At 51.1% G+C, this 26176-nt stretch overlaps 1 protein-coding gene and 1 non-coding gene across 7 annotated transcripts in view; one reads left to right on the plus strand and one right to left on the minus strand.

The window, feature by feature from the left end:
• Nucleotides 1–112: 112 nt before the first annotated feature.
• Nucleotides 113–26176, plus strand: part of Acsf3 (acyl-CoA synthetase family member 3) — a 41409-nt gene continuing 15345 nt past the window's right edge. For 2 of the 6 annotated variants that reach the window (XM_087900533.1, XM_087900535.1), the window contains exons 1-6: nt 113–225; nt 5862–6551; nt 7586–7741; nt 9009–9163; nt 11195–11340; nt 14899–15008. In XM_087900533.1, the coding sequence (XP_087756659.1) occupies nt 5886–6551; nt 7586–7741; nt 9009–9163; nt 11195–11340; nt 14899–15008 (1233 nt within the window). In that variant the 5' untranslated portion in view covers nt 113–225; nt 5862–5885. The remainder of the gene's footprint in view (nt 226–5861; nt 6552–7585; nt 7742–9008; nt 9164–11194; nt 11341–14898; nt 15009–26176) is intronic. The other 4 variants (XM_087900536.1, XM_087900534.1, XM_087900537.1 and 1 more) reach the window with 4 other exon arrangements.
• On the minus strand, nt 23635–23764 carry LOC125402653 (small nucleolar RNA SNORA72). The gene has a single exon (XR_007232694.3). It is a non-coding gene; the product is annotated as a small nucleolar RNA SNORA72 (small nucleolar RNA).

A 26176-nucleotide genomic window follows, 5' to 3' on the forward strand; every position in this document is an offset into this window, starting at 1 on the left:
CTGTGAGTAAGCCGGAACTCTCGGATCCGGAACCCATTACCCAGGCTATGCACACAGGGACAGATTAGATAGACGGACACATTTCTCCTGCGGACATTTTTAGGTGTAGGACTCTTTCCGGCCTGATTAACCCCCCCCCCCTTCTCAGGCCGGTGCCCCACCCCCAGTGACCCCCATCTGACCGCAGGTGAGCGCGTTGCGGAGAACAGGAGAACAGGTGTCGAGGTGAGCTGGAGCTGGTCAGGGTTTAGTGGGAGCTGTGGGGCAGCTGCCTGTCGTCGCGCGCGAGAAACTTCTGCTGAATGTTAAACTCAAGCCCATCTCCCAGAGCTGAAGTCCTAGCGGAGCCTCTGTTTGATTTGTTTGCGTGGGGCACCACGTGGGATGCAAGTTCAGGCCTGGCTCAGAAAGACTGTTGGGATCCGAAAGCAGACTGTGGCGGCGTGGGCCGGACAAGTGTGCCTGCGAGAAAGGGTTGCTGGACATGGAGCGGGACCGGGAATTTCAGTAAAAGAAGTTGTTTTGATTTTCGTCCTGGCCAGGAACTTGTTTGTGGCAGCCACTAAGACTTGTGGGAGGCTCCAGATGTTGCTGCGGGAGCACGGGTGAACCTGTGCTGTCCCTCGAGGGAGTAACTGTGCAAACGTGAATGTCCTAAGTGTTTTCCCCAAGGTCAACGTGATTGTTGTGAAACAGGGCTCCCTGTTGTTCTTGGACTTGAGATAGATGGCTTCATTTTTAAAATGTAGGGACAGGGTCTCAGCTATCCAAGCTGGCCTTGAACTTACTATTTAGCTGAGTAACCTTGGAACTTCTGAACCTCCTGCCTCCACTATTATTATTAGGTGGTGCTGGGGAACAAGGGTTTCCTGTATTCGAGGCAAGCAGTTCCTAATATACTTCCAGCTCCTAGATGCCTTTTTTAAAAGGTAGTTTATTATGTAGAGTGGATATAGGTTTTAACATCTTTTGTGTGTGTGTGTGTGTGTGTGTGTGTGTGTGTGAATGCTACTTTAAAATATAGTTTTGACAGTTCATAACCCACAGGTATCACGTGCATTCTCTGATATCCCTGGACCTGAAAGGGTCAGAGGGCCATGCACAATCAAATGCTCTCAATAGACAGACTTTGTTTTATTCTGAAGAACTGGCTCTGGTTGGATGAGCTAGTACTTAGCTCAGCACTGACAGATGTATAAGTGCATGAAGACCAGAGCAACTTTGGAGGCCGGAACTGGTCCCATTTCCATGTATGGGAGAGCGAGGCACTGCCTCAGAGGGGACATGATAGAACATTCAAGAGTTAAAGGTGACTCAACAGTGCCATCCCTGCATGTGTATAGCTGTCCATACAGGATTCGGTTTGCCCTTACCTTCTGCCCTCCTCCCTGACTTATCACACCGGGGTTAGTTTAGTCATCGTTCTTCCTGGTGTGGGCTTCTCCATGGGAACTGTAACTAAGTCTGTTCCACAAGGAGTCCGACTTGATCCCTCCTGATGCTCAGTGTCTGTACATGGTAGGAATGCCACCAGCCTTCAGGGCTCAGGACTCTGTCCCAGAGGGCAGTGGTGTTTTCTTCAGCTGTGCTGTAAGTAGGGCCCAGTCAGAGGTCCTGCAGCTGCATCACCAACTCTGCCTGCTCTGAATCTTGCAGCCATGTCACTGTGTTGCTTATACCTGGTTAGCCACGTTGGCCCAGTGTAATGATTGTTCTGTCTCTTTAAGAGACAAGCCACGCCCACTCCCTCCCCCATCTGCTGAGGCAGGCCAATCTTCAGCTTCCAGCCTGAGTTCTCCCTCTCTGAGAGGCAGCTTCGGTCTCTCCCTTCACTCTCTCCCTCCCCTCCCCTCCCCCTTCTCCCCTCCCTTCCATGACCACTAGATAAATATCCAACCTCACTCTGCATGGCGTGCTTCCGTCTGTCTCTCGCCACTTGCCTCGCTCGAGGCACCTTTGGAGACCTGCGGCCATGATCTCATGCGTAGTCCCTGCCTTGGACTTGCTCTCGGGACCCCCTGCCTACTGCCTGCTGCTGCTGGGGATTCCACAGCAATTTTTAATAATCCATTACACCCAGTCCTACCACCTCACAGGGTATGGTGTTGTCAAAAGTAGAGTACACAGAGATTAGTGGAGACCAGCACCCTACTGAACCCTATTTGAGTGTCTGTGCATGATGTCCTTAGACTTTTTCTGAGGACCATTGGTTGGTTTCGGTTTAACCAATCACCACTTGTGCGAGCATCCTTTTGCATCCCTAAGGTCATAGTGTTAATGCAATGTGGGGTAAAAATGGTTTCAGCTATTTGTGCTACTACTGAGAAGGCTGCTCTCTCATGACCCAAGCTCGTGGCCTCCCCAGGACTAGAGGAGTATATCGGGACTGCTCTCCCAGGGCCTTGTATATTGTTTCTGTGTGCCATAGTCTCTCGGAGCAGTTCTTCATCAGGAACCTAGCTTCCTGATGCTGACGAGTTCCCACATCTGGGTGATGGATAGGAACTACTTCCCAAGGGCTCAGCTCTCCTGGCGCTTCAGGAGAGTTGTGCCATCTTGGAGGCTGTGGTGAAGCACTGTGTTGGATGCTCCTGGTGTCTCTCACACAGCAGGTCTTCTGTTTGAGTTTCTCTGTTTCCTGTCTTGTCCTTCCCATTCATCCTGAGACTTCTCATACACTAACCCCCAGAAACCTGGCCACACATCTGTAATTCTGAAATCCCACACAGCAGGTCTTCTCTTTGAGTTTCTCTTGGTTTTTGGCATCTCTGTCTGTAAAACAAATGGAGGAGAATGTGTTGGAGTAAGAATGAAAGTGCCCTAATTTATTTACGCTCCCTGGCTTCTGGAAGGCCACATGGCTGACACGTTCTTGGCTTCTCTTGCCTACCCTGCTGTTTCCTTGAATTTGTCAGTTTCTTTGTAGAAGTAGAAACCCAGGGTGTGACAGACCAGGACCTCTGAGCCCCTGTGGAGCATCTAGACCTCGTGTGGTCTCCAGGAGTCAGTGTGTTTGGGAACGGACATTGTGCATAGAGCCTACATTTGGGAACGGACATTGTGTATAGAGCCTACAAACAGTCATGAGCTTAACTTCTGCACAGAGGAGTGGGGTGGAGCTCTGCTGCTGTCTTGACCAGAGTGCCTGACTAGAGGAGAAGCCAGCCAACCCCAGCAAGGAGGCAGGGAAACTTAGTCAAACCCAAAGATCTTGAGCACAGAACGAAATTTAGTTCTAGGAAGATTTATTGATGTAGAGTTTTGTTAGATAACTATTTAAGTATTGCAAATAGGCTGTATGTAAGATAACAAAGATATCCTGATGTAGTGGGTAACAACACACCCTAATCCCGTTAATCCCAGCTCTCTGGAGGCAGAGACAGAGGCAGGCAGATCTCTGAGTCTGAGGCCAGCCTGGTCTACTGAGAGAGTTCCAGGATAGCCTGGTCTACATAGTGAAACTGTCTAAACAAACAAAGGCAAAGCTGCCTTTAGTACTGGCAGCAGGTAATGTTATGCTGGCTTGCCCCTGGCAAGTTAATGAAAGAGAAAAGTTGTCAGAGATGTGTCAGGGAGCTTGCTAATGGAGGCAGACCTCAGGAGGGAATGTCGCATGTGATAATTCTGTGAGGTGTGGATGGAATGAAGGGAGGTGCGTGAGAGATGGTCATTTTGCCTTTGTCCTAAGATAGTTCAGGGCTCCCAGCTTTCACCCCAAAGAATGCCGGCTGTTGTGTCTGTGGAGGAAGGTTAGACACGTGGCCTGGAATGGGGCAGAGGTCACCTCAGCCGGTGTCTTTATTGACCTCTAGCACTGAGTGATGTCTAACACCCCAGTATTTAGTGCCTCTGTAACAACAGGTTAGCAGTGCCTTCAGCTCAGCAGAACCTCTGCACTGAGCCGCTCCCTCTAGCTCAGAGTCCGCTCCAAAGCAGGTGTGGCCTCTTGTCTCACAACAGTTATTGGGGGAGACTGACTGCTCTAATGAAAGCCACAAGTGATTGCAGGGTAGGTGTGGCAGAAGCGGGGGGGGCGGTGTCTTAGTGGAGAGTGGTGTGCTCTAACTGCTGGAGGCCAGATGGACTGGGGGTGGGGGCCGTTTTCTCACTGCCAGAGGCCTGGGCAGGGGCGACATGTGATGTGCGGGTTATAAACCAGAGAAATTTATGTTGCTCGCTAGCACTGGGAAGCAGATCCAGGATATTGGGTGGCTTCTGAACCCGCTAGATGCCATATGCAGAGCCAGTGTGGAGGTGTGATGGCCCCCTCTGTTGTTCTGGAGTGGACTTCAGGGTCCACAGAAGTGATACCCAGTGGAGCAGCCCAGTAGGACTAAGCAGTGGCGTCTCCTCTCTCTCCCTGAGAACTCTTCCTCCGCTTGTTCCAGCTATAATTTAGGAGTTGTGTTTGAGAGGACATACTGAAGAGTTACCCTTCAGCCGTTAGGAGGGGAAAAAGAAACAAACTGGTGCTCCCTAGCCTGGTGACCTTGCCTGCCTGACGCCCTTCTGGGTCGCAGTCCTGAATGGCTGTCCTTTGGGGCGTGCAGGAGAGAAGCAGCTCTGTGTCCTCCCTGAGCAGGCTGTGTCTCAGATGTGTCCTGGGAGCGGCAAGGGTGTGTGTCAGGCTTTTTCTTTTGGGCCACCAACCAGCTCTCAAATCAGAACATGGAGACTTATTAGCCCTTCTTTATGTTTCTCTTCATCTACATTTTGCCTCTGGATTGTTTACCTTTCACTTCTCCCTTCCTCCCTCTCTCCTTCCCTCTTTTCTTTTCATTTTTCTTTTCTTTCCTGCTTCTTGTGGTGTCCAGCTGACTGGCAGCTGCCTGGTTTCTGGCTGTGTGCGTGTCCCTCTCTCTCCGTTATTTTCTTCTCTCCAGCCTAGATTTCTCCTACTACTCATTCTCTCTGCCTGCCAGCCACGCCTGTCCCTCTCCTGCCTAGTTATTGGCTGTTCAGCATTTTTTGGCGGGTGGTGGTGGTGGTTTGGTTTGGTTTTTCAAGACAGGGTTTCTCTGTGTTGCTTTGGAGCCTGTCCTGGAACTAGCCCCTGTAGACCAGGCTGACCTTGAACTCACAGAAATCCGCCTGCCTCTGCCTCTGGAGTGCTGGGATTAAAGGTGTTCACCACCACGGCCCAGCTCGCTCAGCTTTTTATTAGACCAATCAGGTGCCTTAGGCAAATAAGGTGAAACAGCAACACATCTTTACATAACTAAACAAGTGCAGCAGAAACAAACGTAACACACCTTTACACAATTAAAATTATATTTCTCAGCATAAACAAACACATCTTTGCATAGTTAAGTATTCCACAAGGATGACTTTTGAGTACCTGTGATGCCTGCTTCTACTGACTAGTGATTTTCCAGGCTCAGAATTCCAAAATCTATTACTCAGGATCTACCTTAAGTGTATGTGTATTTGGGTTTCCTAACTTAAAATTGTTTGGGAATTTTGCATGTTTTTGAAATCTTTAAAGAAGCTGATTAAAAAGCTTTGATACTAGACACTTTCTAAAGATATATGAGTAAAAGTGTTAACTTCTCTATTTAGGGATGCTATGTTAAGAGTGTCTGCAGCACCAGGTGTTGGTGGCGCACACGTTTAATCCCAGCACTTGGGAGGCAGAGGCAGAGGCAGGTGGATCTCAGTAAGTTCAAGACAAGCCTGCTCTACAAATGAGTTCAGGATGGTCAGGACTGTTACACAGAGAAACCCTGTCTTGAAAACCAAACAAAACAAAACAGAGTGTCTGCAGTCTTTTGGGGTGTTTGGAGAGTGTATTTTAAATCTTGCTGGGAGCAAGACTTGGTGAACCAGGCACACACTCACACATTGCACTCTCATCCCCCCAGCCCAGCCAGTGGTGTGTTGGTGCGATGCCACCCCACTCGACACTGCCTTTCAGGCGTCTCATCTGGTCCTTGGCCTCCAGTCGGCTGGTTCCCAGAAGACACAGCGGGCATAGCCTCCTGCATACAGCTCCAGAAGCCCACACAGATGGGATTGCCCCCGTGTTCATCCGCGCCCTGGCCTTTGGGGACAGGATTGCCCTTATTGACAAACATGGCCGTCACACCTACAGGGAGCTTTATGACCGCAGCCTTTGCCTGGCCCAGGAGATCTGCAGGCTTCGGGATTGTAAGATTGGGGACCTCCAGGAGGAGAGGGTTTCCTTCCTGTGCTCCAATGACGTCTCCTATGTTGTAGCTCAGTGGGCCTCCTGGATGAGTGGCGGCATCGCTGTCCCGCTCTACTGGAAGCACCCCGCGGCCCAGCTGGAGTATTTCATCCAGGACTCCCGGAGTTCTGTGGTCTTGGTGGGCCAGGAGTACTTGGATCGGCTAAGTCCAGTGGCCCAGAGGCTGGGAATCCCTCTTCTGCCTCTCACGCCTGCCATCTACCGTGGAGCAGTGGAGCAGCCCCTACAGCAGCCGGTTCAAGAGAGGGAATGGCGTGACCGGGGTGCTATGATCTTCTACACCAGTGGGACCACGGGGAGGCCCAAGGGTGCACTGAGCACCCACCGAAACTTAGCAGCTGTGGTGAGTGTTGGGTGTGCTCCGGAGGCCTCTGTTTCCTCCCCTCTCCCTCCCCAGCCTCACTTATGGTCATCACTGAGCAGGGTCCTGCCATGCTTTGCTGAACGACCACCAAGACTGTATAGTTGCATAGTCGGGCAGTGATTAGGTTGGGATTTGTAAGAACAGCTTCTGCGTCGACTCCTGCCTTGTACGTTACCTTTGTATTCAGCCACTTCCAGAACCACCTTGGAAAACTCACCAGTCCCTCACTCTGTGTCTGACTTACTCCACTCACGTTCTAAATCCTATGTGTACGTACAGTGAAGTCTCCTGTACAATAGGAACAGTAAAGTAACATGAAAGCTGACACACAGAGGAAGGCAGCAAGTGAGCCCCCAGGTTCCTTGGCACATGGCGTGTGGTTCCAGCCACCAGGCACAGGTGTGATAGGGCATGTGCGGCATCCTTCCTGAAGGGGACACTCATCTTAGAGGCCATCTCCTTCTGTAGTGGAGACACAGGCTGTGACAGAGCCAGTATCCTCACACTGATGGTCCAGGGCACACGAAGGAGCCTTGCCCACATGACTTCTCAGTAAGAGCTGAGAATATGCCTGGGGATCTGCCTTGTGTCTCCTGTCACAGCTGAGTGAGTGACCGTGGTGCAGGGACCACAGACGGCTCAGCACAGGTAGGCAGCTATGCTAGCCTGCGGGTTCAGACTTAAACTCTGCTGCAGTCTGTCCTTTGCTGTGGGCATGCTGTGGGCATGCTGTGGGCATGCTGTGGGCAGCAGTGCCAGAATCCCACCTCTGCCTCCCACAGTGTTTGCAGAGCCTGTTGTTCCTAGGCTTTCTAAGGTCTCTGCAGTCCCCAGTTAACGTATTTCTGCTCCCTTTTTCCCAATAAGTGGGAGAACCCAGTTACTTCCCTTCTTCAGGAGCAAAGAACCATCCTTATTCTCCCTTGGCTTTCTCAGGATCCCCTGGACCACTGTCTGCCAGTCATGCCCACACTCCCTCAATCCCTGTTCTTAGGCAGTGCTGTTTCCCACAGGTGACTGGGCTGGTCAACGCGTGGGCGTGGACAAAGAATGATGTGATCCTTCATGTCCTCCCGCTGCACCATGTCCACGGTGTGGTCAACAAGCTGCTCTGTCCACTCTGGGTAGGAGCCACCTGTGTGATGCTGCCCGAGTTCAGTGCTCAGCAGGTAAGACAGGACCCCGGGTTCTCGGCAGACCCAGTGAATTTCTGTGTGCGCTGTGATCAGTGTCTGCAGGCTGGAGGGCTAAAGCCCCATATATTTATTCTCCTAGGTGCCTGGAGGGCAGTGTTTAAAATGAGTCTGGTAGAGCCAAAAGCAAGGTTCCATCTGAAAGTTCCGTGGAGATCTCTCCACTTTGCTTTTTTTTTTTTTTTTAATGGCTTCTAGAAGCACCTGCTTGGCTTGTAGCTGCATCTCCCCATTCAATGCAGCCAACTTGAGCCCTCATCTCTCTCTCTTTCGCATCTTTTAATTAATGTGCATGTAAATCAGGGTCACTTCCCTGTGGCTAGACCCACAGCTTGATCCCCTCTCCGGCCTCGGGGAGCAGGACGTGAGGAACAGCCTGTCCTCCTTCACATCTTCTCCGGTTCCCACAGAGGACCTCCTGCTGGGGGACCCACAGGAGTCACTGGTGTCCCTCCTTCTGCAGCAATCGATGTTGGTTCTGGGCAGGGAGATGACAGTGGGGCCAGCGTCACTGAGCTGTGTGGTGTCACTGTGCAGGGCAGTGTCTCCAGAGCGGCAGCTCAAGGACACCGTGGTAGAGCAGGCTGAGCTCACACCGTCACTTCCACTCTGGGAACTGAAAGGAGCAGGTCTCGCAACTTTGTTCTTTATGTCTTTGTTTGACCCTTGGGAACTTTGCCTGTCAAGGTGAGATACCAGAACCTCTGGTCAGTCACTGCAAGGTGAAGATTGTTAGGAATTGGAGGGTTCTGTAAGGAATTGCCTTTTTGACAATCTGGAATTTTTAATTTACAAGCCAGACTCTGCCCTTGCCTATGATGACAACATGGTACTGTTCAGTCCTGTCCTGCATACCTCCTACTGATCATATTGAAATAAAAATGTAATTGGTGAGAAATTTAAGTGCTTTTATACAAAATATTATTAGAAATTTATTATGGGGTAAAATGCAAAGTTTACACGAAGCTTTCTAGATAGGACAATAACCCACCTCCTGCCTGTGTTGAGCACTGTCCAGAGTCCGAAGGCTGCCCCATGAGGCCACAGTGTCCATCAGTAGGAGAGACCTGCCATGGAGGCAGGAGGCAGCGTGTGGCTGCCATCAGTAGGAGAGACCTGCCGTGGAGGCAGGAGGCAGCGTGTGGCTGCCATCAGTAGGAGAGACCTGCCGTGGAGGCAGGAGGCAGCGTGTGGCTGGCAGCTGTGCTGTCCTCTGATGAGTGCCACGCCCTGTCTCCCCCAGGTTTGGGAAAAGTTCTTGAGCACAGAAACTCCACGGATTAATGTATTTATGGCAGTACCCACGATCTACAGCAAACTGCTGGACTACTACGACAAGCACTTCACACAGCCCCACGTCCAGGACTTTGTGCGTGCAGTTTGTAAAGAAAAGATTAGGTGAGTGGATGGAGCCCATTGACGGTCAGCAGACAGCCTCCTGCTTAGTGTCTGACGGCTCTGTGTCTGGTAGCATACACCTGTGTTCTCTCCTTTGCTGGACACCTCCCCGCCCCCATCATCTACGCCCACGTGTCTGTCTACCCCCCACCCTACCCCACCCCACCCCTGTCATCTACACCCACGTGTCTGTCTACCCCTGGCACCTCTGCCAGAGGAAGGCTGAGGACTGGAGCAGCCTCCTCCCTGGTCCACTCTGGCTTGACTCTGAGACTCCCCTCACTCTGCAATGCTGCCGACTCTCCTCTAGTCCCCTCCCCTGGCTTCTGGACGGGAACTTCTCACAGCCATGAGCTGAGTGAAGCCTGTTACCTGTTCAGTGGCATGAAGTTTGCCCTTCTCTCTTTTGTGTGGATATCATTTTCTTTCCCAACTTTATGTTGAAAAGTGATTTCCTAACTAGAAGTGGTCATAATGTTGTTATGGAATATTACTTTATGTAAAGGTATATTACATTTGTTTATGCTGTATTTGTTTAATTATGTAAAAGTGTGTTGCTTTTGTTATTCTGCATTTGTTTAATTATGTAAAGATATATTGTTGTTTCACCTTGCCTTCATAAGGCACCTGATTGGTCTAATAAAAAGCTGAATGGCCAATAGCTAGGCAGTAGAGGGATAGGCAGGGCTGGCAGGCAGAGAGAATAAGTAGGAGGAGAAATGTAGGAGAGAACAAGGGATGGGGGAGAGAGGGAGGGGATGGGACAGGACACTCGGGACCAGCCGACCAGAGACAGAGCCAGCAGTGAAAGTAGGTCATGCAGAAGGAAAGAAAGGTAAAAAGCCCTGAGACAAAATGTAGACATAGGGACAGGTTGGTTTAAGTTATAAGAGCTGGTGAGACAAGCCTAAGATAAGGCTGAGTGTGTCATGAGTCTCCATGACTTGATTTGGTAGCTGGTTGGTGGCCCAAAAGAAAGCCTACTACATAGTATGACTTGCTTGATCATCACACACGGACCTGATCCATGTTCCCAGCAGGTGTGGATAGGGTGTTTCCCCTCTTCTGCCAGAGAAACAGGGACGTGGCACATGGGAAGGGGCTGAAGCTGGATGACAGAGTTGCAGGGGCAGCTTTGATTTAAAACTCCAGGCATGACCTGTGTGGGTGCCCAGCAGCCAGCTCTGCATGCCACATATCTGGGCTCAGGAAACAGTGCCTTGTGTCCCTGGGAGACTTCCGGATTATCTGAGACAAATGCGATAGCATTACATTTTTGCTGTCTGCCATTCGTATGCTCCCTTTCCAAAAGGACATTTTTGAGGAAATCAGGGCCCTGTTTCAGATGGAGCTGCTGCTGGCTGCCTCTCTGAGCCCCTACTCAGGCCTGTCATCTGAAGCACTCTGGGGTGACCAGTGCTCAGGAGCCAGACCCCAATAGATCCCACCAAACCCACAGAACCACGGGCACAGTTGTCGTCTCTGAAATACAGAACCCTCAGCAGACACAGTGAGACTCCTGGTCTCTTATTGGCCATACATCTCTAGAGGAGAACGGGGCTGGTTCCCATTTCAGTTTAGATGAGACCCAAAGGACCTTCCTTTCTGCAAGTGGCATGCCGTGGGATTGTGGTAGGAAGCACCGTAGGGACTCTTGAGCACTCTCCCTCTATCACTGCCATCGCAGCCTCCAGTTGCCCGTCCCCATCTGTCCTCCAGCTTCGGCAGCGCCTGCCTCCTCCTGCAGGTGTGTGGCCTTTGCCCCATCACCACCGTCCTGTGGCCACTGTTGTTTAGGACTGTTGGTGATCAGCATCAGGATTTATGGTGCCACCAAAGATGTTGCTTTAGCTAACATCCCTTTGAAAGACTAGCTTACATTTACATAAACATACTGAAAAAAAAAACTTTTTAGAAAGCCAGTTTTAGCCCCAGCTCACTTTGATCATGAATGTTAAATTTAAAGATGGAAGTGTGCCTGTGAGTGACCCCCATCAGAACTGAGTAAGCCCCTGTGGTTGTGCTGCCTAGGCTCATGGTGTCAGGCTCGGCTGCCCTGCCCGTCCCCCTGCTGGAGAAGTGGAAGAGCGCCACGGGCCACACACTGCTGGAGCGCTATGGCATGACGGAGATTGGCATGGCCTTATCCAACCCCCTGACGGAGGCTCGCCTGCCAGGTACCGCTGCCCCACAGCTGTTCCCCTTCCATTTCCCGTGCCCTACATGTGGCTCCTGGTCCTCTTGCCCTTAGATAAGAGGGACACAGGACACTGCCCTCTGCAGATTACAGGGCCGGAAGTACCTTCTCAAGGTGACAGTCTCCCTCTCCCCTTGTCTCTTTTCTACCACGTGCTGGTAGCGGGAGAACAGCGGGGTGCTTCATTCCAGCCCTGCTAGATCATTTGGGGAAGACCAAGACCCAGAGCTTGAGTGGATGGCAAATGCCCAACCTCAGGGCACAGTCCCTGGCCTGCCAACGCCTTCTCCGTCCTCAGGCAGTAGCCACAGTCCTGAATTTCCATCCTGGGGCTTTGCTTTTCAGTGCAGCTCATTCCCTTCTCAGTGCCCAAAACCTAGAGCTGCCCCTCCTGGGAACCTGGCAATCATCCTAAAACATCTGGCTTCCTTCTGACCGGAGCTGTGATTCTTGTGAACACCGTGTCCAGGTTTTCTGCATATGCACAGGCCTGTGTCACACAGAACACTCTTGGGCATGGGCTTATGGGTTTTTTAATTGCTCCCATGTGACTGGTGCTGTTAGTGTTTTTCATGTTCGTTATTTCCGCCCTCGTGAGTCCTGACACCAGGTGACTCCAGCACCGACCTCAAAGGCATCCTGTACGTGGATCGGGGGGATGCTGAACCCGTGTTTGAGGGAGCATTGGGAATTGAGCAGAGGTCTCTGACCAGGCAGGAAATGGCAGGGGCCCAGGGCTGAAGTAGGCATGGCTGTGCTAGGCAAGAGTCAGAAGCACTGGTGGCTTCTGAAGTAAAATGGCATGACTTGAGGGCAGCCAGACCCCCGACTGCTGCAGGGAGAACAGTTGGCAAGGTACCCAGACGGCGGGCCCTCCTGAGGGTACCCAGACGGCAGGCCCTCCTGTGGGAGCTGGCTCAGCAGAGTGCAGGGTTGGGCTTCATGGACAGTAGGAATTAGTGAGGATCAAACCCTGCCACTGTCAGCGCCCTGGCCATTCAGCCAGCCTGCCTCGTGCTTGCAGTGACTATCACATACCAGCACCATGTCTGCACCAACCCTGTTCACCATGCCATAGCAGCCTGACAGAAAGAAAATGAACAGTGGGTCTCAGATGAGGAGCATCTTGGGTCTTCTCCCTTCCCTCTTGTCACCCTTATTGGTGCCTGTGATGGCCAAGTCTCTAAAACGAGGAACTGGCCAGAATTGGGGAATTCCAAGTCTAGCTACAAACTAGAGCTGCAGCCAGACGGAGTGCCAAGGTGGAAGGGACAGGCGGCACAGGGCATGGTCGCCTCTGTCCCTGGGAGCACTGTGGAGTGTTGATCCGCTTTACACTCTCACAGACCAGGAGCAAAGCTGCCCGAGGTCACTTGGCTTGGGAGCAGACTCACCTTCTAGACTAGCAAGCCGTTGCCAGCACAGTGGTCTGACCGCCCAGGTTTGGAGGGGTTGGGGTGACAGACAGCTATGATGATGGCAAATGAGGCCAGGACAGGAAGGACTGCGGGATGGTCCACGGAGCCATGGAGATGCTTCACGTGTTACAGAAGGCCATGAACACCACTTGTACAAGGCCATAGGGACTGTTTCTACAGAGCCTTGGGAGCTGTTGTCGTGAGACTATGGGGAATCATTCATGCAGGGCTATGGAGTCCATCCCACCCCCCCACCCCCCCCCCGCCCCAGACAGGGTTTCTCTGTGTAGCTTTGGTGCCTGTCCTGGAACTAGCTCTTGTAGTCCAGGCTGGTCTCGAACTCACAGAGATCTGCCTGCATCTGCCTCCCTAGTGCGCCACCACCACCTGGCTGGAGTCCATTCTTATGAGGTCATGGGAGACCATTTGTATGAACTGTTTGGGACCATTCTCATTGCACTAGGATGATTTACATAAGGTCATGGGGGACCATCCGCGTGAGGCTTGTCGGAACCGGCTCACCCTAGAGATATTAAAGCGTAAGACGGAAGAAGTCTTCTGTGTCTGTGGTCCTGGTCGCCAAGAGATGAACCTCTAAGAGGAGTCTGAAATCTACAGTCTCTGTAGTCTCATCTACATGCAGCGTCTAGAGCAGGAAACCCAGAGAGACCAAGCAGATTCCTGAGCAGCAGCAGGAAGAACGCTTTCGCCGCTGCTGGCTGTTTCCCAGGAGATGAGGAGGCTTTGACGCTGGCAAAACGGGCCACACAGTTTGAGCCCCACTGCACTTTGGCACACGGCCAATGGTTTTTAAAGTGTCAGAACGCAAACATCAGAACAAGAAGGGTGCTGCTTGGTTGTCTCCCTGTGGTGGTGACTCACTTCTGACTAGAGGGGAGGCCTCTACACATGTGGAGCCAGAAACTCCCTAGGGCAGGTGCTCCTCAGCCTCCTGACCCCCGCAGTGGAACCTCAGCCTGCTGTGTAGCGCCTGCACTATGGGACGGTTTGAGAGCCCGGAACTGAGCTGGAGACTTAAAAACACACACAGACAGACAGACGGGGACACGGGTCATCCTTGATACATCCACAATAAAGAATGCCACATTTGTTGTGCTCCAGGGAAGCTTATACAGGGATCCTTAACTGATAGCCACACCCCAGCTCTCGGGATCGTTCAGCTGCAGGCCTCACCAGAACCCACTCCCCTGTCATCAGGGTCTCGTGCTCAGAGCGGCTGCAGCACAGGTAGACAAGTTGTTTTGCTCAGGTCACTCCAGCAAGCAAAGGGTCTGAGATGGGCAGAGAAAGTCAAGGGGCCAGGAGTCTGCAGCCCCAACAATGCAGGACCATGTGCCTCATGTAAAACAGGACAGTGCAGACAGACCTCACGAGGAAGCTGAACGGAAGACACAAAGTGTGTGCATGTGTGGAGAGTCCACTCGTGTTCCACTTGGAGACTTGTCTTGTCTCAGACTGCCTTAACTGCGTGGTTAAAATAAAGACTCCGGAGAAAGGTGTGTTTGGACATAGCCTCATGCCCGGGTGTGATGGCCTGTCTCTCCTCCACTCCTCCTGCTGTTCATGTGTTGGCACCGAGGCGTGTGAGCCCGGGGCCCCACGCCAACAGCAGAGTGATGCTGCAGCACAGGGCATTGTCCAGAAGTGTGGGGACTTCTGGACACGTCCTGCCAGCTGGCTTCTGTCTCACCTTGCAGGAGGAAGTGTAATTCCAAACAATGGGGCAGCCCAGTATACAGAGCAAAAAAACCATAGGTGCCTAACTATGAACCCTACCTGCTTCCACCTCAGCCCTTTCTGGAGCACACAGTCAATTCCTGCACACACACAGCTGGCTGGCCAGCTCCCCTTGGCCAGGCAGGACTAGTGTTGCAAGGCCATATGACCAGCAGTGAGTGTCTGGTTGTGCGCCAGCAGCCACTACCATAGCACCAGTGAGGTGTGAGCAAGCCTTTGGCTGACTGCTCACATGCACAGTGTGCATGCTACCCACATCTCTCCTTGTAGGCACAGAGCATGGAATCCACTCCTGACAGTGATCCCAGTGTCCCAGACCCAAGAGTGCAGCTATCTAATCCCCACTTTCCCGTTTTTTACAGGTTCGGTGGGGACCCCAATGCCAGGAGTGGAAGTACGCATTGTCTCGGAAAACCCGCAGAAGGATTCTCCCTACATCATCCATGCAGAGGGAAATGAGAGGGAGACAAAGGTGAGGTCATCTCCACCGCACTGGGGGGCAGCCTGGGGCAGTAGAGGTGCTGAAGGATGTACCTGGGGTTATGCGCTAATGTCTCTGGGCCTCACCAGTGATGGTCTTCTAGTACCCTCCAGTCCAGCATGAGGGAGCACAGCCTGGCTGTGCCTTGCTCCTAGTTGCTGATTCCAGCTCCTCCCCTGGGTGACATTGGAGAGGTCATATAGTTTACTACGGAGAAGCTTGGGCCAGCACAGCAGTAACCCTCGCAGACTGGGCCTATGGAGATATTGAGCTATCAGGTGCTGGTGCCATCAGGAGCCCTGAGTGCTCAGGTAGTGCTTCAGCTGCAGGAAGGTGGCTCTCAGCTTCATACGTGACTCTTAAGTATGCACAAGAGGAGAATGCTGTCTTCTTTCATTGAGGATTTTGAGAGCTGAGAACCAGGGGGAGCAGGGGAGACAGGCTTCAGAGATGGCTCAGTGGTTAAGAGCATTGGCTCTTCTTCCAGAGGACCTGGGTTCAATTCCCAGCATCCACATGGCAGCTCACACCTGTCTGTAACTCCACTTCCAGGGGATACAACATCCTCACGCAGACATATATACCAACAAAATGCCAATGCACATAAAATAAGGATAAATCTTTTTATTAAAAAGAAGACCTAAGTATTGGTAAGTGCAAAGAAGCTCAGTCGTAGAGAAGTTCAGGATTCATAGAAAATGGAATTTTGGCTGAAAGGAGCCTCCTGGAGCCTGGCTGGTGTGGTGTGCTGAGGCTCTCCCTTTGGGAAGGGTGGAAGGGCTGGGAAGCTTGTGTCCCCTTGAGTCAGTTCCTTCCCCATGCTGAAGTCTTGCCTGGCAGCCTTCCAGCACTCCCTGAGTTTCCCACTACAGAGGGAGCCGTCAAGGTCTTTGTGGGCCTACCCTTACTGCCCTTAGCCTTCACTGAGGGGAAAATGGTTGCTGGTGCTCCTGAGAGCCAGCAAGAGGGACATGTGGCTCTGAGCTTAAGTCTATGAAAAGCCAGTGATATCATAAAATGTTCTGTTGTCCCAGGAATGGTGGGTGGGGGTCCGTGGTCTCTTGCCTGCCCTGGAGCTCCTTGGTGCCTCTCTCTGGACTCGTCCTTCTGTGGTCAGCCCTCTCTGAAGATCTCCCTCATCCTCTACCTGACTGGTTCTTTCGTCTCCCCTGCCCACAGACCTCCCCAGGCTGGCCCAAGATTCCCCTTACCCGGCCCTGCCTCTACCACTCTACATGTTGAAATGTCTGTAATCACCTAACTTCACTGGAGCGGGGGCCTGTGCCTTGCACACCCCACCCTCCACTCAGATAATGCACACTCAGGCCACCTGCCTGCCCAGGCTTGAGCAGTCCCAGGCCTCTGTGCACGGATGGATTCTGGCAGGGAGGGTGGATGGAAGGCTCATGGCTTGACAGGGGCTTTTCTCGCTCAGGTGTCCTTAAACGGCAGGCCTGGGGGACACCTGCCCTTCAGAAGATGGCAGGGTCATTGTCTAGGACAGGGTGGATGGGGGCAGGACGGCTGTCTGAGGTTGAGATACAGCTGCTTAGCACCTGCACAGCAAACTGCCACTCACCTGACCACTCTGGCCCACATTTCTTCAGCTGATCCCGTCTGCAGAGAGCTTTCCTGAGACACACTTGAAAGTGAGAGGCTCGGCAGCCAGCTTGGGCTCCAGGGATGTGGGTGGCTCAGACAAACTCAGCAGTTAGAGGGGTGCATGCCAGAGTAAGGATAGTATGGGGCTAAGTAAGATTCTAGCAGCTGCTCGGTAGTCTGTCCTGCTCAGCCCCAGAGCCAGCTTGAACCCTCACTCACTCCCTAGAGATCACCAGCCAGAGGCCTGTCCCCGGGCTGAGAGTCTGAGATGCCCTGAGATTCCACCAGATGGCAAGCAAAGTGGGTGCTGCCCAGGCCAGGATAGCCTACTCCTCCTTCAACAGTGTCATAGCAAAGGGCGCGGGCTCGCTCTGGCGCTCGGTATCTTACCCCAGCTGGACAGAGGGGCCTTCATCACCCAGCTGCACTCCAGTGTCTCAGAGTTGACTTGGGGCGCCACTGACAACTCTAACCTGGTGTGATGTCATGTGTGGCCTCTCCCTCATTTCAGATCAAGTCTTGGTCAGGTTTGCTTTTGCTGTCATGAAAAGATAGCTCTCAAGACTTGAGAACTAGTAAGCCTGGCAGTTAGCCACCAGGCTCTTGTGCCTGAAGCAAGAAGCAAAGCCACATGCCTGTGGTTAGAAAATCAAAAGCACCCACAGAAAGAAATGTGCACGTGGAGACAGGAGGATGCCTGTGTTGAGATCTCACCTCCACATCTAGGCCTAGATGGTATGGGTTCTTCCAGGGCCACGCCTACCTCTCATGGGGGTGTCCTGCTCAGTGCCAGTGTTGTCGGTTCTGAGGCTGTTACCACCTTGCTGATGGCCAACTGCCTTTGACATCCTAGTCCATCGTCAGGGAAACTGGTTTCCCAGCACAGAGAGAGAGAGAGACCGTCTCTGTCCGTGCACAACTGTGTACATATGTATGTACAGTACACAGATACTCTCAGCATTTTGAGCTGAGTTCATAGACATTTGTTTTCTCATACCTGTTAGTCCTAAAACATTTATCTGTGAGGCTTCCAAAACATGACTTTAAATGTTGGGGTTTCTCACCCCTAATAAAAGCCCCACATGTAGTTAGTGGCTGGTAGTGCCCATTATGCCCGCAGTGCCCACTGTCCATATGTGTGGGACAGGGAGGACATGCATTTGGGGCTACTGCTGGTAGCCTGAGAATGCCAGCCCCACAAGTGGTACCACTGCCTTCTAGAAGGTTCTCTCTACCTTTATAAGCAAACATCTGTTGGTGTGGACGCCTGTACTCATCCTCCAGGATGCACAGCCTCACCAGGTGCTGCCTTCACAGAGGACTGATGTCCTGGCCCCTCTGGCCCTGGTGGCTTCTGCTCCGTCCCTGCGTTCCATCTCACTGAGCCAGCTGTGGCTTCTGTGACGACCTCATGAACATGCTATTCTGTGCCGCACCCTGAGCTGTCTAAAGCTGGGGTGCTGTTCCTTTAAGTGTGTGCCAACATATGGCATTTTGACAAAGTCAGATTCTCTGACTTACAAGTTTATGACTTTGGGTTTGGTGGAGCTCAGTGGTAGAGGGCTTGCCCAACATGCATAGGCCCTCAGTTCTGTGCGTAGTCACACAAACAACTAAAGCCTAGGACTTACCGTAACGCGATCACCTCAAAATCTCTTCCTGCCCCTGCCTTGGTTGGGAAAGAGTACCTGATCAGGTTATATGGGGAGGGTAAAAAACAAACGAACGAAACCCCTCATCTTGGCCTAGTCTGTCTCGGAGACAGAGGACAGACATGTTTTCTGTGGTCGGTGGTGCCATGTTGCTTTGAAGAGGTTATCCCTGTCGGCCTGCTGAAGCCCCTGAGAGCTGCGTCAACTGACGTCCTTTGTGGGGTTGGAGACTGACAGGAACCCCAGGATGGTCACTCAGGCCTCCTTGCTGTCGGTGTCCTGACCTTTTCCACTCAAGGATCCTTGGGGAGACAGGCCCCTAGAACAGCAGCTGCCGTAGGTTCTCAAAGTCCTAGGACCCTGGCAACCGTTAGAATCTCTGAAGGACTCTGGGGGAGGGTGTTCCTGGTCATGGCAGTGGTGTCAGAGTCTAACAGTTCAGGACTGTGAGTTGAGGCTTGCTTCTGTAGATAGTGGCCATGTGCACAATCCCATCTGAAGTGAGAGGAACATGCTTCTGGGTCCTTCAGAAGGGAACTAGTATAGGAGAAAGAGCGCTTACTACATGGCAGGGCTCCTACGCCTGGTTCTTGTGTGTGAGACCCCAGCCTCCTCACTTCTCATGAAGCCTAGTTAACCCCATAGCCCACAGCCCTCAGCACCACGCATCTCAGCCAGTGTCTTGTGTCTGCCTCCCTGTAGGCCGACTTCCGAGTCGTGCAGCCTGGGCAGGCAATGAGGCTCTGGAGGAACACTGCCTGTCCCTTCCTCCTGCGGACAGGGCTCCCTCTAAAGTCACCCCACCTTCACAGGTCCCTCCAAGTGGAGGCTCACAGGGTTCCCCCAGCCTGACCCCTCACCCTTGAAGAGGTGAACGCTCGTCCGTGCACCCCGCCTGCTTTGTTGGTTGTGATGCATATTTCATGTGCCTTGGCTCTCCAGCTGGCTCCCGCTGCAAGCCCTGTGAGTGCATCAGGCATTGTCTCTTTATTTATTTATTTTTTATTTTCTCAGATTGCTCGCTTACATGAGAGCCAAACACCAACCAGCGACAATAGGGGTCTATCAGCAGATAAATGGCTGCACAGCTGTGGATGCTGCCACCCTGTAAGCAGGGCCTTTACACAGAACCACTTCTCTTGCTGAGGGTGCAGCAGTGGAAAGGGTGGGCTGGGGCAGCTACGCTGGAGCAAACTTGCTTCTCTAAAAAAATTAATTGCCTCATCAGTTCTCCACATACAAGCTGTCACTCTGGTCAGCGGACTGCTCTGTCATTGCCTTCTCTCCCTGTGGTCCTCTCCACCTCCTTTCCCTGCTCCCTTATCTCCGCCATCTGTCCCGATGTGTCAGCTGCTGTACCTGCCCCACATGGAGGGGTCGGACAATGATCCTTTACTTCAGATGCGGGTGGCCATTGCGAAGCCATGTGTCCTGTGAGATGTATGTGCTTACCCTCTCTATAGAGGGTTCCTTAGGAGACAGCTGATCCCAACTGAGGAATCTTCAAACCAAAAACCAGATCGCTGGCAACCAGCCTGGCTTGTAGGCAGCTTCTCAGCAACCCCCACTCCTGTGTTTCTGAGTGTTTCGCCTACACATCTGTATGCACCAATTTCATGCCTGGTACCTGTGGATGCCAGAAGAGGACTTTGGATCCCTTGAAAGTGGAGTTACAGAGTGGGGGCTCACATGTTTGCTGAGAATCCAGCTCAGGTCCTCTGGAAGAGTTGCCAGTGTTCGTAACTGTTGAGCCATCTCTCCAGTCCCAGTCAGTACCTTTTTCCTGCATGTGGGGCCTGCCTGCCCACATGCCGTTAGAATGGGTGCTTGGGAATGTGGGGCACTGAGGGAGCACCCCGCCCCAGCTTTTCTTCTGTACCTCAGCCCTCTCCTTCATTGCCACATTCCTGAGCAGCCCCCAGCCCTGCTCAGTTGCTGGGAACCGATTCTTCTCCTAGAATCTCAGGGTCTCCCTACCATCACCCCCAGAAAAATAAATTGTGTAGTTTCTTACTGCCCGGACCTGAGCTTTAAGGTGCTTTGCTGATTCATGTACAGTTCACCCGTGACTGTTGCGCCCAGCAGTTCTTGGTGTTCTCACGGAGTTGTGTGCCTTTCCCAACCATAGTTGGCAGTCACTCTCTGCCCTGCCTCTGCCCACTGTCCTCTTACCTGGTCCTCAAGCAACCGTTTAGCTACTCTTTCTCTATACATTTCCTGTGTTTAAATATTTCAGTGGATACAGAAAGAACATTTGATGGGACAGGACACATACCTCTCGTCACAGGACTCGGCGAGACTACACGCCTGTCATCATAGCACTCATGAGGCTGAAGCAAGAGGGTTGTGAGTGTGAGGCCAGCCTAAGTCTACACAGTGAGTGCAAGGCAAGGTTGGGTCACTTACTGCGGTACTAGCTCAAAAACAAGCAAAGCTCCCGTAAAATCTGACTGTGTAAAAGAGCCAGGTCCAAGTCAGATTCTTAAATGTAGCACCAGAAGCTTTGGGAATGCTAGAAGATAGACTGCTTCGTAGCCGTGGTTTGGGCAGAGGTGATTGGATAAAACTTCAGAAAGAGCAGGCGAAAGCCAAAGTCAGTTGCTGGGATCAGGTTAACTTAACTTCTGCCAGTGAAATGGCAGTGGGGAGCTGGTGGGTAGCATGGGCAGGAACACCTGGGAACCATGCATGTGATAACAAACATCTGAAATCGAGAAGGAACTCTGCTCACTGGCAAGGAAATCAGTAGCCCTATTGGAGGGTGAAAGCCCTGAGTAGACACTAATCACAAAGTGGCGTGCAAGGTCCAAGTGTGTGAAAGTACTAGCATCACCAACTGTCAAGGAGATACAAGTGAAAGCCAGAGCAAATGCCACTCTCCTGTGTTAGAATGACAGCTGTCAAAGAGACAAAACACAGCTGACGAAGCCATAAGGGGACCCGTGCTCACTACAGGCATGTAAATACATTCTTAGTCACGGAAAACAGTGTGGACAGTTCTCAAAAACAATCTCACAATCTATGTATGTATGCCAGGGAGGAGATGTGACATGCATGCCCGTGTTCTGCAGCACTGGTCACAGCAGCCAGTGCATAGCAGCAGCTTTGGTGCATAGCTCAATAAAGAATGTGGCATGTATGCCCAGTGGAGTACTGAGGACCCCCTCAGCCTTTTAAAGGGGGCATACTGAGCATGTCAGTGCCTGCCTGTATATAGCATCGTGAATTCCAAGTCAGACTAGGCTGCATGATGAGACTGGATCTCAAGAAAGGGGAAGCACTGCCATTTGGGGAAACGAGGGTGGTACTGAAGGCCAACACCCATGTCCTCGCCTGTGGAATCACGGAAGCAGGTCTAGGTGGAGAGAAGAGCATGTGTGGAAGATACAGGAGGGGGAATTCCAGAGCTGAATACTCAGCTGAGGTCGTCGCCATCCCGTGAGGCTAGAGCAGGAAGAGGGTATCCCGTATGGGGCCCGGCCTTCTGGGATTCCAGCATCTTCCAGTGTGATTCTACCACGATGGACCACCACAGTCCTGGGTGTACATGGTTGTAGGTGTCAGGTCAGGCTGTGCAGCATTTGCAGGTGGCAGGGAGAAGCGTCCAGTGCTGCTGCCAGCTTCCAGCCAGCAAGGCACAGTCTGGGAATCTAACTACTTTCCCGTGAGTGAAATATTCGTTTCTCGTGGTGGCTACTAGGCATATCCCATTGTGACAGTGTAGCGGGGGTGTACACTAAAACTAGACAGTAGCCCATGTCCCCACGAGCAGTTAGGATTGGTGTGTATCTAACTGTGGCCTTGGACATGGTGAGCCTGTGTGAGGTGTCTGAGGAGAGGATTGGACTGGGTGTCAAGCAAAATTGAGCCAAGTGTCTTGGGGAGCTAATGTCCTAAGGACCCTAAGGACCCTGACTCTGCTCTGTGATTTTGGGTGCTGATGCCGAGTTGAAAGCTGGCATGACCCCACACATCTTCAGGAACCCAGAGCATCCGTGTCTCAGAATCAAAGGTACCGTGGCAGAAGAGCCACAGCCATGGCGGGGCACAGACAGTTTCTCAGGGTCAAGCTGGTGTGCTTCTAGTTCATTCCTCTTGCTTGGGAATACATGTCTCTCGTTTCATATTGTATGGAAGCTGAAGTTAAGATTCGAGGAAATGTCCTGATTGAAGGTTCCCGTGCCTGCTGCCTGCCCACCACATGAGTGGTGGGCACACTGATCTGCTGTGTGGGGCAAGGGGTTTTGATTGGCATTGTATACCTGGCTTTGTAAGGAACATGGCTTCATCAAGTTTTATTTCATCACTTATTAGATCTTAAAGCCCTACACAGTAGGGCTATGGTGCTTGCTTTCCTAGCCGCAGGAGTGAGGTGACTCCCGCACAGAGCAGTGTCTCCTGTTCCTGAGTTAGCAGAGTGTGTGTTTGGTTCCAGTCGAACAGAAAGCACATAGTGGTATTTAAATGGGTGATATTTACTATCAAGATTGGCTAAACCATGGTGCCTGGGAGAGCCCCGCTAAGACATTAGAACTTGGCAGGGTCCCTAGGGAAGTGTCTGTAAGGGAAGGCGGGGTGTGATAAGATGGCTGCCCACTGAGAGGTATCGAGGATTGCTTCTGGTGCCACAGACACAGCAGGTGGCTGTAATCAATGGCCTTATTGGGATGTATGGATCTGTAGGTAGAAGGAGGACACCTGTGTGGACACGAGGCCTGGAATGACCATGCTGTGGGTTAATACATCAATAGAGTATAGCAGCCGCGCCCAGAGCCCCTACTGTGGTGTAAAGTTCCTTCCAGCACTCGGTCCAGACAGCCCAGCCCAGCTCAGCTCTCCACTCAAGTTGTGTTTTCTCCCAGACATCAGGTGTCAATAAACTGACCAGCACAGGTTGTTTCCAGACTCGGGTTATGATGAACAGTTTTGATGGATGTTAATTTCGAGGTTTTCTTCTGCAGCTAAGAATCTGTTTCTCCAGGGAAAGTGCCTGGGAGTGGGGTGTTGTTCACATGCCGTGGCACGCTGGGGAGCTACCCACACCGCTCCTGCAGAGGCCTGTGCTGCTTCACATTCCCGCCTGCACGTGAAATGCTGTCTGTTCTGCAGGTCCTCCCAGCCCTTAAGATTGTCTGGAATTTGCCCCTGACCATTATCCTAGATGCTGGCAGCTTCTAGCGCTTGTGTAGTAGTGTGTAGTCCCAACACGTGCTTAGCTGCAGGGGCTAAGGTGCCACCCGTCTTTGCGGGCACCCACTTCTCTGCAATGTTCTCTCGAGTGACTGCTCTGCACTTCGGATCATTTTATAGTGTTACTTTCTCGATGCTAGGGATGTGTCTTTGTTGTTATATCATTTTACTTGGTTTGTCACCAGCATTTGAAAACCAGACCCAAGTTCTTTCTCTAGGTCTGGGCACATGAGTGGTCTTGCTCTAGTAGATGTTTAGCCTGTCCTGATCATTACAGAATCGGAACAGGAGATAAATGTATGTGTGTGTATATGTATGTATGTGTGTGTGTGTATATGTATGTATGTGTGTATATATATGTATATGTATGTGTGTATGTATGTATGTGATCATGGCCATTCTGACAGGTGTAAGATTTGGATCTCAGAGTTGTTTTGATTTGCATTTCTCTGATAGCTAAGAATATTGAGCATTTCCTTAAGTGTCTTTCAGCCATTTGAGATTCATCTGTTGAGAGTTCTGTTTAGGTCTGTACCCATTGGGGGGGGGGGTTATTTGTTCTTTTGATGTCAAGTTTGTTGAGTTCCTTGTATATTTTGGATATCATTCCCCTATCCAGTGTGGGGTTGGTAAAGATCTTTTTCTATTTTATAGGCTGCCATTTAGTCTTGTTGATGGTGTCCTTTGCTTTACAGAAGTTTGTCAGTTTCAGGAGGTTCCATTTATGAAGAGAAAGTGGGAAGTACACTTGAACGCGTTGGCACAGGAGACTACTTGCTAATTATAACCCCAGTAACACAGACACTGAGAACAACAATTAATAAACAGGATATATTTTTTCGAGACAGTGTTTTTCTGTGTAGTCTTGACTATCCTAGAACTCACTCTGTAGACTAGGCTGGCCTCGGACTCACAGAGATCCACCTGACTCTGCCTCCTGAGTGGTGGAATTAAAGGCCTGCATCACCACCGCCCAGCTCAGAACAGGATATTTGCTGTACTGTTTTAAGAGTTTTGTCGGGAGATCTCCTGAGTAAATTGGGAGCATGGGGACCATGGGAGAGGGTTGAAGGGGAGGGGAGAGGCAGGAAGAGGCGGAGCAGAAAAAAAAATAGAGAGCTCAATAAAAATAATAAGGAAAAAAATACAAATAAGTAAGAAAAAAAAAAAAGGAGTTCTGTCTGGGATACATGATTTGCCAGTTCTCCCATTCTGTGGTTTGCTTTTGAATTCTCCTGTGTTGTGTGGATCCCAGTTTTAAATTTTGATCAAGGCTACTTTCCTTCTTTCTTCCGTGGCTTCAGCTTTCAGGTGTCATGCCTGTGAACTGCAGGTCTTCCTGAGGTTTGCTGCTGAAAGCCTGATTCAGTGTTCAGTCTGTGTTGTAGCTGAGGTGAGTTCTTGCCTAGTATATAAATGAAGATGGCTATCCAGCCAGTCAACTGTAATCTTTGGAAAAGACCATTTTCCTCATTAGCTTGCCTTTGCAACCCTGATGAATGTCAGTTAGACATACGAGTGAATGTGTGCCCTGTGTGCCCTGGGATGGTAGTAAAATCTAACAACTTAATTCGTTGTTTTCAAAGTTACTTTAGCTCCAAATGTCAATCTTTAAATTTAAGCTTTGTGGTGCTGGGAATTCAATCCAGGACCTGTACCTACTCAGCAAGTGCTCCACCACTGAGCTCCCTCCCTACCGTCCTGCACATAGCAATGCTTTATTTGTGTGGGGGGGGGAGGGGGGTGGTGCACACATGCCATGGCATGCATGTGGAGCTCAGAAGAAAACCTCAGGTGTTTCTTCTGTCTTACGGGTTCTCTTCTTGTTCTCTACCATTTGGATTAGAGACACAATTGACCACATGTGACTTTTGCATAGGTTCTGGAGATGCAGACTCCAATCCTCACATTCCCATGGCAAGGGCTTTCCACTGAGCCATCTTCCTTGCCCCTCAGTCTTAGAACTAGCTTGTTTATATCTACAGAAAGTCATTTGGGGTTCTTAATTGGAATCATATTACACTTGTGAATCAATGCAGGGAACATTAACAACTACTAAGTCCCAGTCCTTGAACATGGCATGTCTTTCCTTTTCCATAGAGCTGACCTACCATTGTGTATGTGCCGTGTTCAGCAGACAGGTGGTGTACATGTCTGTTAGACATAGTCAAATGGTTCTTAGCTTCCCTCTTCCTTTTCTTTATCTTCTGTTTCAAATAACACAGGGCTGCAAGTGCTGGTCTCTGGTTGTTCATCACTAGTCTGTAGAGATAGAGCTAGTGTAGATGGGCATGCTCACACCCTTTTATATTCTGGCTGAATCCACCCACTAGTTCACGGAGATTGTTTGATTTAATTTGTAACATGTTGGGATTTTCATATATGATAACTTCTTTTCAAAATTTTATTTATTTTTCTACTTCTCTAATTAGGATTTCCATTATTGTGTCTCATAGAAACAAGAAGTAGGCACCCGTGTGTGTGTGTGTGTGTGTGTGTGTGTGTGTGTGTCCCCGAGTGCGCATGTATGTAATACAGCACACATATAGAGGTCAGAGGACAGCTTGTGAGAGTTGGTTCTCTCCTTTGACGTGGTTCCAGGGATCAACCTCAAATCGTCAGGTTAGACAGCAGGCTCTTTCACCCACCAGTTTGCAGCCAGTCTGGACGCGTCATGAGTTGTAGACTAGCCTGTGCTACGGAACAAGACCTTGT

This window comes from Myodes glareolus, chromosome 22, assembly GCF_982192425.1.
Source record: "Myodes glareolus chromosome 22, mMyoGla1.1, whole genome shotgun sequence".
Classification (NCBI taxonomy): Eukaryota; Metazoa; Chordata; class Mammalia; order Rodentia; family Cricetidae; genus Myodes; species Myodes glareolus.